At 55.1% G+C, this 11,092-nt stretch overlaps 2 protein-coding genes across 2 annotated transcripts in view; one reads left to right on the top strand and one right to left on the bottom strand.

Moving 5' to 3' along the window:
• Positions 1-2,403, bottom strand: part of LOC112548738 (immunoglobulin kappa light chain-like) — an 8,485-nt gene extending 6,082 nt beyond the window's left edge. Inside the window, exon 1 of the mRNA XM_025195329.1 lies at positions 2,380-2,403. Within this exon, the coding sequence (XP_025051114.1) occupies positions 2,380-2,403 (24 nt within the window). The remainder of the gene's footprint in view (positions 1-2,379) is intronic.
• Positions 2,404-5,456: 3,053 nt separating this feature from the next.
• On the top strand, positions 5,457-9,289 carry LOC112548741. Its single transcript, XM_025195334.1, has 6 exons — positions 5,457-5,499; positions 6,683-7,018; positions 7,992-8,315; positions 8,437-8,535; positions 8,617-8,669; positions 9,242-9,289. The coding sequence occupies exons 1-6, from the start codon at positions 5,457-5,459 to the stop codon at positions 9,287-9,289; spliced, it is 903 nt and encodes a 300-aa protein (XP_025051119.1).
• Positions 9,290-11,092: the final 1,803 nt, after the last annotated feature.

Genomic DNA, 11,092 nt, shown 5'->3' with positions numbered 1-11,092 from the left:
CCCAGGGAGGCACTCGGAGCCTGGAAGGTGGTCGGGCGCAGGGAGGTGGGCGGCTTCACGCAGGAGCGCCCCCTACTGGCCCGCCACACCGGGTATCTCCCACCTCCCTGCTCAGTGCAGCTGTCTCTGGTTATCTCTGCCATACTAGCAATTTCTATCGTTTTCCTCCTCAGTTTGCTCAGCTCCTGTTTCTTCCTCTGAAGCAGTGTTCATGCTCCCTGCATCTTTTAGCAGCTCATCCAGCCTGCAATGATGTGGGATACTCCCATGGTCCTTTGCAATGACTTTCTTTAGCTATAGCTTCACCTGGCATCCATGAAACTCCCACAGGGGTAAGCTCTTCTAATGGCTATAGGGGGAAGAACTGAAACGCTCTTTGGATCTGTGATTAACCCTGCGCTGTTCCTGCTGGTGGCTGGTCTGATCACCCAGCTGACAGCACAAATGACGGCTACACTACGTTTATGCTCACTGAATACCAGCACTGCTCATTTGAACCATGTTGCACTAGGACCTAACAGGGCCCTGGCAACAAGGGGCAGGGAGGACCCCAGGGTTGAGCACCAGCATCTGGGCCCAGTCCCCACCTGGGTACCTGGAGCTCATGACCCAAGCGAGGCTGGGTGTGCAGGGGAAGAGGCATTCATTCCCTTGTCCCACTCTGCTCTCAGTGCTGTGTTGGGCCAACAGTGTAGAACTGCTGCCATGCTCTGCCCCCAAGGTGGCTGCACATCCATGCAGGTCCATCAGTTCTGGGCCTGCCTCTGCTGGAGCATTGCAAGCTCCAAGGAGAAACCCACCATGCTGCCCTGGGTGTATTCATGTGATGTCTGCATTGCTCCAGAGCAGAATAGCTGAAGTCCCGTGCTGTGCCCCAGCACAACTGCTCTTTAGGTCCGGCACGACCCAGCCAGGAGGGGCTGAGACCCAGGTGCCCTACATGAAGGAAGAGGCTTCATCTCCAAGACACCAACAGCCTCACAGCTCAGGGCTGTGCTGGGCAGAGACCCTGACACAGGGAGGCTAACAGGATCCAAAGCTGCAAAGTGTCTTGCTTGGCTCTGTCACTGGGATGGAAAGCACTGATTTCACATGCGAGATCTTAAGTCACGGGAGGGCTGATGAAGAGATGGGTATCCTGGCACCTAACAGGGTCTGGGGTGAGGGCAGCACACCAGAGCTCTGTCTCTGGACAATTAGGGCTCATGGTAGAGGCGATATCTTTTATTAGACCAGCAAGATTTTTGCAAAAAAATTTCTTTAATTGCACGCTTTCAGGCACAAACACTCTTCATCAGGCATTGGAGAAAAGATTGCAAAAGTTTTCCTGGCTAGGAATGAAATCATAGGATTTCATAGAGGAGTCAATAGATGGAAAACTCCTCTGGGCAGGCAGTTCTTCTTAGCTGGTAAGGAGTCTCTCAGCTCTCTTGTGAGGCTCTGTTATGATGGAAATTACTTTGAACCGAGGCAGCAGCAATATCTCAGGTTGGAGGTGGTCACAGGTGCTTCCTGCTTGGGAACTTACGAAGATTTCATTTAAAAAATCAGTTTTTTACAATTCAATATCTTCCATGTGTCAGATATCCAGGCTCTAGCCGTACTGGCCTAGAGGAAAAAGCAATCAGGGCTCATGGTAGAGGTGATATCTCTTATTAGACCAACAAGTTTTTTTCCAAAAAATTTTTGCAAGAAAAAAATGGGTTTTTTTTGCAAAAAATGTTTACAATCTTTTCTCTAATGCTTGATTAAGGGTGTTTGTGCCCAAAACCTTGCAACTGAAAACATTTTTTTTTCAAAAATCTTGTTGGTCTAATAAAAGATATCACCTCTCCCATGAGCCCTGATTGCTTTTTCCTCTAAACCAATACGGCCACAACCTGGATACCTGTCCCTGTACAGACACTGGCCCCTCTCTGAGCCTCAGTTTCCCCTCCCCACTCCTTTCTTCTTTAGCCCGGCACTCTTAATGATCAGAGCCGTGGGTCTGTACAGCCCCACGCACATGGGGTCCTGATCTCAGATAGGATGTCTGTTGGAAAGAGCTCATAGCAACACACGTCCCTCCCTTTGTCCTGTTCCAAACAAAGATGTGGCTGTGAACTGTGGTCCCAGGATGGCCACCCTGTGACTGCCACGCTCTAGCCACCTGGTTTTCGGTTTATAATAAAAGCGGGCAGGCTACAACCTGAACTCATGTCATCTCCTCTCTGCTGTTCCTGTGATGTGATGGGTGTCCAATTAGAGGAAAACCTGGGCCACCAGTACAGCCCGCTGTGTCCCCAGGAGCCCCCAAGGCTCAGGCCTAGCTCAGGGGATGCACAACCCCATGTGATGCCCACTCAGGGACCAGGGCATCACAGACATCATTGCCCCTACGTTCGGGAGCTGGGCCAGCCCCATGCTCACGTCCTGCCCTGGGCCCAGGCTGTGATGCTGAGCTCAGCACGTCTGGGCAGAGGAGAGGGGAGGGATCTTCTCTGCTCTGGCCACAGGGAGGGAGCGGGGCCCCTCGGTGCCAGCTGCTCGGGTATCCGGGCTGGAGCAGACTCTGTCGTCCTGGTGCTGCTGCTCCACAAAGCCGCTGCCTGGAGCATTGGTCCAGGGGCAGGTTCACGGTGCTCACGGCCCCGGTCCCAGCCCGGCTTTGGGGGTAGTGAGCAGGGAGCCCCATGCAGCAGTGCAGGGTCCCACGTGTGGGCTCCTATAACCCTGCCCCACCCCGTGTGAAGCCACACCACGACGCTAGTTCCTTATGTTGGGCCCTGCCTAGCCTGGGTGCTAGACATCTCCCCAAAGTGCCCAAAGCTGTTCTGTCCTGAGGGGCGACCTCCCCCTCCAGGGCTCTGAGCGTTGCATTTCTGGCTGAGCACAGGCAAGCAGAGGTCATTGCTGCAGCCACACTAGGGACAGCTGTGGTGTCCCCCACTCACAGACGCTGCCCCTGGGGATCCCCTGCAGGATTGGGCCCTTCAATGACTGCAACCTCCTGCCTGGGGTGGCTGGAGAGCGCTGGCAGCACCGGGGCCCTCGTGCTCTCAAGCCGTTGGCAACCAGACATCTCCCTCTAACACAAACCCAAACCATTACAACAAACCATCATGGCCATGAGCTTGGGCATTGGTGGCGTGATGAGGGGCAGGAATGGCCCTTTGCTCCAGGTTGTGTTGCCATAAATATGTATACAGAGGCACAAGGGCAGCGTCTGTCTGCAGCCCAACAGGGAGCAAGGGGCCAAATGAAGGACCCGAGGGGTATCTCTGGGCTCCTCTCCCAAGGCAATAGACAGTACCCCAAGGGGGAGGCTCTTCATGGTCAGTGCCCAGCCTGCAGCCTCTCCTGGGGGATGAGAGAAAAGACAAGGCCCCTGAACAGTGGCACATGCACAGATGCTCCCACTGCACATGGCTGGGCCAAGACTGGCTGCAGCAGAGACAGAAACAACCAGGAACAGGAACTCAGGCAGCTTGAGCTCACACGGACACGTGTGTCACAGTCCCTGTCAGCCCGGGGGGTTGTGTCACGGGGCTGATTCTTGGGTGAGCCGCTCAAACAGGCCCCGGTGGCTGGTTGGGGTGGGGAGAGCGGTGCTGCTGTCTGCAATCACACAGAGGCAACACGTGCACAGAGCGGAGCCTGACCACGGAGGCTGTGGTGCAAACACACAGGAAAGCAGCTCTGAAGTTTTCCACGTCGGTGCAGATATGTGAGGTCACTTTATACTTAGCGTTATATGTTTGGTGGTCATTTCCCCTACATCCTCCTCCATTTAGGCTGAGATCAGCTTTAGAGAAGTGCAAAGAGCTCCGTTCTTGTAAGTACATGCTGAAAGCTATGCATGAGGCCCCAGCTTGGGAAGAGAAAGCCATGCAGAGCTATTAATCACACAGCTCTTGGGATGGAGACACTCACCCCCCTCACCTCCATCTCTACCCTAAAACTCCCCAAACAGCCCCCAAAACAAAGTCTGACCCTGAACTCACCATCTCAGTGATGAGGCCACAAAAAATCAGATGAACGGAGGGGAAAGCAAAACAGAGAAAGCAAAGGAAAAATCTTCCAAGAGATTCCCAAGCCTCTGTCTCATGGACAGAAGTGACTGGTGCATTTATGAACCACATCTCCATTGCTTGGCAAAGGGCTCTCAGCACCTAGAAATAAAGGTTTTATCCTGAGCGGGGTGAAGTGCCAGAGATCATGTAAAGGCCACTCGGCCTGTCACTGCTCCGTGGACGTGGCCTTGAAAGGAACCCCCTGCATCAGCTCAGCAGTGTGTGCACGGCCCCCCGGGGACGGTTCCCGCTGGAAGGGAAGGAGCTGGGAGGTGCCCCATGGACATGAGTGTGTGTCTCCAGCAGGAGCTCAGATGGAGGGAAACCACCACAGCCCTTTGTGTCCCAGGCACAGCCCGAGGGATGCTCCAGCCCAGGGGCTTTCACAGCAGGTCCTTGCATGTTGAGATGCTGAACACACCTGTAACCTGTGCAATTCAAGTTGCTGAAGTCCAGTCTGATAGATCCACCTGCTCCGTGGAAGATTAGCCAGAGCATCCTCCCCTTGCACATTCAATGGACTGGCAGTAAAGCAAGGGCCAGTTTAGACTGTTCCATAGAGCCAGACGTCCTTTTTCATCATTCAGTCTCACACTCATTATTTTTTATGTTAAGGACAGAAATGTAGCGTCAGCAAATGGTATGAGATGGACAAGGAAGAGGGGAAGGAAGAACAAGGACAGCCCAGGTTGGCAGCCTGGTCCCATGCAGCCCTGCTCACATACCCAGACACATGGTGTACGGGCACTTACAGGGACCGGTCTCCTCAGTGGGGGCTTCAGAGAGGTGTGTGCAGGTTATATCCTCACCATGTATATCCCCAGAGCTGTATAAGATTCAGTGATAGCAGGGTGGAGAGGCCCTACCCTTGCTCACCTATGCAGGAAGCATCTCAGCAAGGTGAGAGGACACTGGGATGGGATTCAGCAGGCAGCTGCTTTGCTATAGGGGGAGCTGAAAGACTTCTTGCAATAAACCCCAGTCTGGTCTGGGTGTGTGTGGGTTATATCCTCACCAGGTATATCCATAGGGCTGTATAAGCATCACTGACAGCAGGCTGGAGAGGTCCTGGCTTTGTCTGCCTTGTACTGGAAGCATCTCAGCGAGCTCAGAGACAGTGGGTTGGGATTCAGTTGGCGGCTGGTTTGCTACAGGGGGGAGCTGAAAGACTTCTTGCAATAAACCCCAGTCTGGCCAGATATTCATGACCGGTGGGTGGTAAGGATCACATCTCTCAGCGTGTCGGAGGTCAGTGTCCCACCCAGCAGCACCCTCCTCTTGTAGACGTGTCCCCTCCAAATTGAGACAGGAAACAGGTCTCATTCCCACGTGACCCAGGCTTTCAGAAAAAGAGACCCATCGAGCAGCCTCACAGCATCCTCCCAGTGCTGAAGAGACCACACCATGTGCTGCCCCTGGGCGGGGATCCTGCTCCTCGCCCTGCAGGGTAAGTCTTTCAGCTCCTCGGTCTTTTCTCCCCACATAAGAACAATTCCCGTGTGCACAGGGATGTCCTGGCAGGATGGAAACACCCGGCTGGGCTGCACGGGAGAGACAGAGATGGGAGAGTTACAGGGTCAGTCTCTGAGAGATGTAATAAAATAATGTATGTGTTAAAACACCTCTTGGGGAACAGTGTAGACTGTGAGTGCCAAACCAGATTTTTCTTTAGCCTCTACTTTGTCCTCTCTTACCTTATACCAACCTTATAGGTGGGATGTCACCTATTTTTGGAGAAGGTTGTTTGCAGCTGGAATCTCAAGAAGAAAAGGATAGGAAAAGCCTTGAGGAAAATGTTGGGAACAAGAAGTACTTTAATTCTTTTAGTGGTGATTTCAGGAACGGCAGAGGGGGAACACCCTGTATCTCTGCAGGAGTGCTAGGGTGGAACTGTAAGCGGATTCTTCTTTTGTGTGCGTGCACAGCAGATGATCCTCATCTGTGTGTGGTCCAAGCTGGGTGTAAGGATGTTGCTCTGGATGCTGGAACAGCATTTCAGCCCAACATTTTCAGCCCAGCCTCTTGGGGTTTCAGTTTGTTGTTTCCCCCGGGACACAGCAATCGTATGGAAATAAAGGACTGAAAGGAGGTCCAAAGGCTTTTAGGGCTTGTGGGAGAGCTGCTTCTGGGGCAGGCGAGGGGCTGTGTGATGCAAGTGGGAGAGATTCGTGGTCGTGTTTGTTCGTGGCAGACATGAGAGAGAAACAGATCGTTGCATAGGGGGAAAATGTGAAGTCCTGGGATAAGGAAGAAAAAACCAATTTGATTCCTCTCTGGTAACTCACAGCCAGGGATCATTGGTGCTCTGTGCATGGAGAATAAGGGTTGCAGTTAAATAAAACTCCCCCTTCTTCATTTACTGCTTGATATTGCTGCATTTCAATTGCTTTTTATGTCTCATCCAATATTATGTTCCATGTTACTTCTATTCACATCAGTTGAGTGGGTCATTTTCTTGTGTGCTTTCCCCACTAACCTCAAATCTGGTCACCTCATAGCTCTATCACAGGTCATTTTCTGCTTCATTCAACTGTGTCACTTTAGTAAAAGCTAGAAATAAATGAGGATGTTGCAGCGGGGGAGCCGACTGCACTGGTCCCGCCATGCATACACCGTGCTTTCCTCTGCAGTGGCGGCTTCCCAAGAGGGGCTGTTGCTGCAGCAAAGCCCAGCAGAGATCTGGATGACCCCAGGACAGACTGTGGAGATAAACTGCACAGTTTCACGCCAACAACGGCTCGTACCCTGGTATAGGGAGCATCAGGACGGCAGTCTGCAGTGGGTTGCCAGGACTGGTAAACACGTACCTGCACAGGGAAGATACTCGAGTAAAGTGAGCAGCACAGAGAAATCTTTCTCTCTAGTCATCAGCGATGTACGGGAGGAGGATTCTGGGGTCTATTACTGCGCCCTTGCTGCCTATATACACACAGGCTTCGCCAACGGGACCAGGCTGATCGTCTCTGGTGAGTTTTCAACAGGTCACAAATTGTCAGTCCAGAGAAAGCAGGTAAAAAAAATTCCCCTTTTGCACAACTCTGCCCCCCCAGCATCTGCTCCACACTGGGAGTGAGCTCAGGGCCAGCAGGAGCCGGGCAGGGGGTGGGAGCAGGAGACCTGGGCTCTGGGTCTCACTCAACAGACCCAGGATTTCAACCATCTCAGCTCCCAGCAGCTCCCACGCGGGAGCCCAAAGACACGGCCGGGATTTCCAAACTGCAGCCCCAGCAGCTGAGACCCCAGCGCAGGGAGCTGGGTGCTGGGCACCAGGGAGAAATCTCCCCACAAGCTCCTGTCCCACAGAGTCCCCCTGCAGCTTGTGAGGCTCAAGGGGCCTGGTGTGAAGGCTCATGTCATGGTTCAGGCTTGCGCAAGGCAGTGTCACCCTCTGCCATGTGTGTGGTAGGGAAGGAGCACCCCTGTCTCTCTGGCTGCACATTTCCCCCCAGGCTCCATGGAAAGGGAGGGAGGAAGGTAGATACCGTGCGGGCTGGGCCCCGGGGCCACCCTTCAGGTAGATAGGAATGAATCCACCTGGGAGATGTCCACTGATGGCTCCTGTGCTGCGCTGCTCCTTCCCAGCTCTCCCAGCAGTTGGGGAAACTGAGGCAAGGAGCAGATTGGTACTAGCTCCCCAGGGCCACTCAGCCATGCAGTGGTTGTGCCAGGGAGGGGTGTCCCCAGCTCACGTTGTTCCCACCAGACCAGGTCTCCCTCTGTGGCCTGAGCCCTAGGCAGGGGCTGCTGGCACTGAGACAAGAAACCCCTGGTAAAAATACCTGGGTTCATGTCCCGTCAGGGGTTTGGTGTTGAAACTGGGGTAGACAAAGCCCCGGGTATCTCAGCAATCCTGCCGGGGATGGGTGGGCATGAGCTGACCTCTGGGGAACAGCCTGTGCCTCCACAGCCTCTGGTCCTGATGTTCCTGCTTTTCTGCAGATGCCCCCCAGCCCAGCCTGCCCAGCCTTGTCATCCTGGCCCCTTCCCCCCTGGAGGATGCTGAGCTCCCAGACCCCGTCCCCCTGCTCTGCCTGCTCTCCCCGCAGACTCGGGCCTGGAGAGCAGCAGTTTGGGACCTCGGGGAGGGATCTCCCAGGCAGATGGACTCAGCAGCCCTGGAGAGGGAAGGCACGGGGAGCCTGACAATGGTCCCCAGGGAGCGGTGGGACACAGAGACACACTGCACCTGCACCGCCAGAGAGGAAGGAACCGGGAGAAACATCATCACTGTCGTGGCCAAAGACCTGGGCACCACATTAAAGGGTAGGTGAGGTCTGGCCCTGGGCATCGCCCCTGCCCCTCACCACAGCCTCTGGGAACGCCCCCTTGCCCACTCCCAGCCACAGGCTCTGTGCCCTGCTCTCAGCGTCTCCTCTCCCCGCAGGGCCCTGCTGGATCGCACGCTGGGTGGGGCTGCCCTGCGTCTGCCTCCTCCTGCTGGTCCAGGGCCTCATCCTGCTCTCCACCAAGTGCCCCCGCACAGGTAAGGACCACAGCATGCTCTAGGGTCAAGCCCCCAACCCCATCCCTGCCCCGTTAATAGCCCCTGTTTTGCTTTCCTCAGCAGGGAGAGCAGCAGCACCGGGGAGCAACGTGCGCCCAAGGCGGAGCCCAGAGGTAACTGCTTCTCCAGCTGTGTCACAAAGATGCTCAGAACTGGGGTCTGGGCTCATCCTGGCCTGGTCCCTCCAGGTCAGCTCTCCAGCAACTCAGTGGAGTTGCTACAGTAATCACTGATTCCCCTCTTCCCCGCTGCCTTCAGCGCTGTGCTGGGTTCATGGCACAGAACTGCTGTGTCCCACCCCAGAGGCAGCTGCATGTCCATGGGGAGAAACGGCACTGCAAAAGAAAAACGGGTATTGCAAAAGAAAATGCCAGCCAGGGCATAACTGAGTCTGAAAAAAGTCCCAGGAAGCAGGTGAATGGTTGGGGCCGTGTGATCTAACGGGATGCATCAGCCTTAGCAGTCAGGACAGGACACCTGAGCCCTCTCTCTGGCTCTGGGTCTAAGCAGGTGAGGGATCATGGCCAAGTCTAGGCCCCTCTGTTGGCCTCCATTTCTAAGGTATCAGTGCAATCCCTTATCCGGTGCTCATTCAGCACCAAGCACTGTGAGGCGCAGACCTCAGCCGTGGTCTCCGGGCTGTGCTACCCACAACTGATGCGAGATCTCTCCTCTTGTGTTGCAGACAGAATATGCAGCTGTGAGCCACGGCGGCAGAAATGCTCCTGCATGACTCATGTGTTCACATGTTCACACTTCAAATAAAAAGTTTGGGGACACGTGAGTGCATGACAGAGAGACATGTGAAGCCAAGGAGCTGCCCCGTGTCTGAGTGCGTGGGAAGGAGGGTGAGAGGGCAGGCTGGCCATCAGACATAGAAAATCACACATTTCAGACCTTGCGTTTAACTAGGAAGAACTACGAAGTCTTGGCCCTTGAGTTTCAGTGGCAAGAACCAAAAATCATCAGGATGGAAACAGTATAGGGGGCAGGACATGGTGTTTATTAGGCAACAGGTACAGGCAGCTTTGGGCCAGAAAGTCAACCTTACACCGGCCACCAGTGAGGCCAAGCAGGGGATGTGTGTGCCCCATGCAAGCTCCCACCATCCTGCCCCACCACCCCGGGTCTCCCAGGCCTGGGCCCTGCACACACCAGAGGCTGCAACGTCTCCCTGCAGATTGTAGTCACCCCGCCCGCGCTGCCTGCGTCTTGCAGCAGGAAACCTCCCACCTCCTGGTGCCCGAGGTCGGGATCTCCTGCTCTGGATCCCTAGAGCGAGGACAGAGTTCATCCTTGCAGTCGCACTGTGGAGCTGGTCTGGTGCAGAACGTCCCTGGGCAGCAAGAAGCAGTGAGCACCACGGAGCAGTGGTGAAGGGAACAAGAGCCAGCAGATACCCACAACTGATGTGAGATCTCTCCTCTTGTGTTGCAGACAGAATATGCAGCTGTGAGTCATAGCAGCAGAAATGCTCCCACGTGATCGATGCGTTCACATGTTCAAACTGAAAATAAAAATTGTGGGCCCGCGCGTGTGCATAAGGGAGGGACATGTGAAGCCAAGCAGCTGCTGACTGTGTGAGTGTCTGGGGAACAAGGTGAGAGGGTAGGCTGGCCAACCAACATTGGAGATCACACATGTGAGATGCTGCATTTCATGGCAAGAACCAAAAATTATGGAGAGGGAAACAGTACAGGGGGTGGGACATGGCGTTTATCAGGCAACAGGGACAGGCAGCCTTGGGCCAGGAAGTCAGCCCCACACTGGCTGCCCGTGAGGCCGAGCAGGGAGCGTGCGTGCCCCATGCAGGCTCCCACCATCCTGCCCCACAACCTGGGTCCCCCCGGGCCTGGGCCCTGCACACACCAGAGGCTGCAATGTCTCCCCGCAGACTGCAGTCACCCTGGCTGCACTGCCTGTGTCTCGTGGCAAGAAACCTCCCACCTCCTGGTGCCCGAGGTTGGGATCTCCTGCTCTGGATCCCTAGAGCGGGGGCAGAGTTCATCCTTGCAGTCGCACTGTGGAGCTGGTCGCGCAGATCATCCCCGGGCACCAAGAAGCAGCGAACGCCACGGAGCAGCGGTGAAGGGAACAAGAGGCAGCAGCTCGGCAGGGACCAGCTGGGGGTTTCCAGGCCTGGATCCTTTGTGCTCGAGACTTCCCCTGTTTCCCTTCCACGGGGGCTGAGTCCGGGTCCCCCAGCAGTGCTGGGATCACACTGTGGCTGGGCACAAACTCCCCGACCCTGTGTGACTATAGGGGCAGCATCAGATCCCAGCCAGAGCGAGTCTGTGCCAGGCTGGGCTTGGCAGGAGGTGTCACTTTCCTATCGGGTGCGAGGATTTCTATGAAACCTCTTTGCAAGAACTGGGCATCCATTAGGGCTGCCCAGACCCCAAGCACTGCACAGTTGGGAATTGGCGGCAGGTCTTAACATCTGTCAGCCCCTCACTTGCAGAGAGAAGGGGCCAAAGGGACCCAAGGTGTAAATCCTCCCTCAGCAGAACTGCAGGGGCCGCATCCCTGAATGGAC

This window comes from Alligator sinensis, unplaced genomic scaffold (genome assembly GCF_000455745.1).
Source record: "Alligator sinensis unplaced genomic scaffold, ASM45574v1 scaffold1706_1, whole genome shotgun sequence".
Classification (NCBI taxonomy): Eukaryota; Metazoa; Chordata; order Crocodylia; family Alligatoridae; genus Alligator; species Alligator sinensis.
Note: the sequence above shows the minus strand (reverse complement) of the source record. Positions and strands in the feature narration are given on the sequence as shown.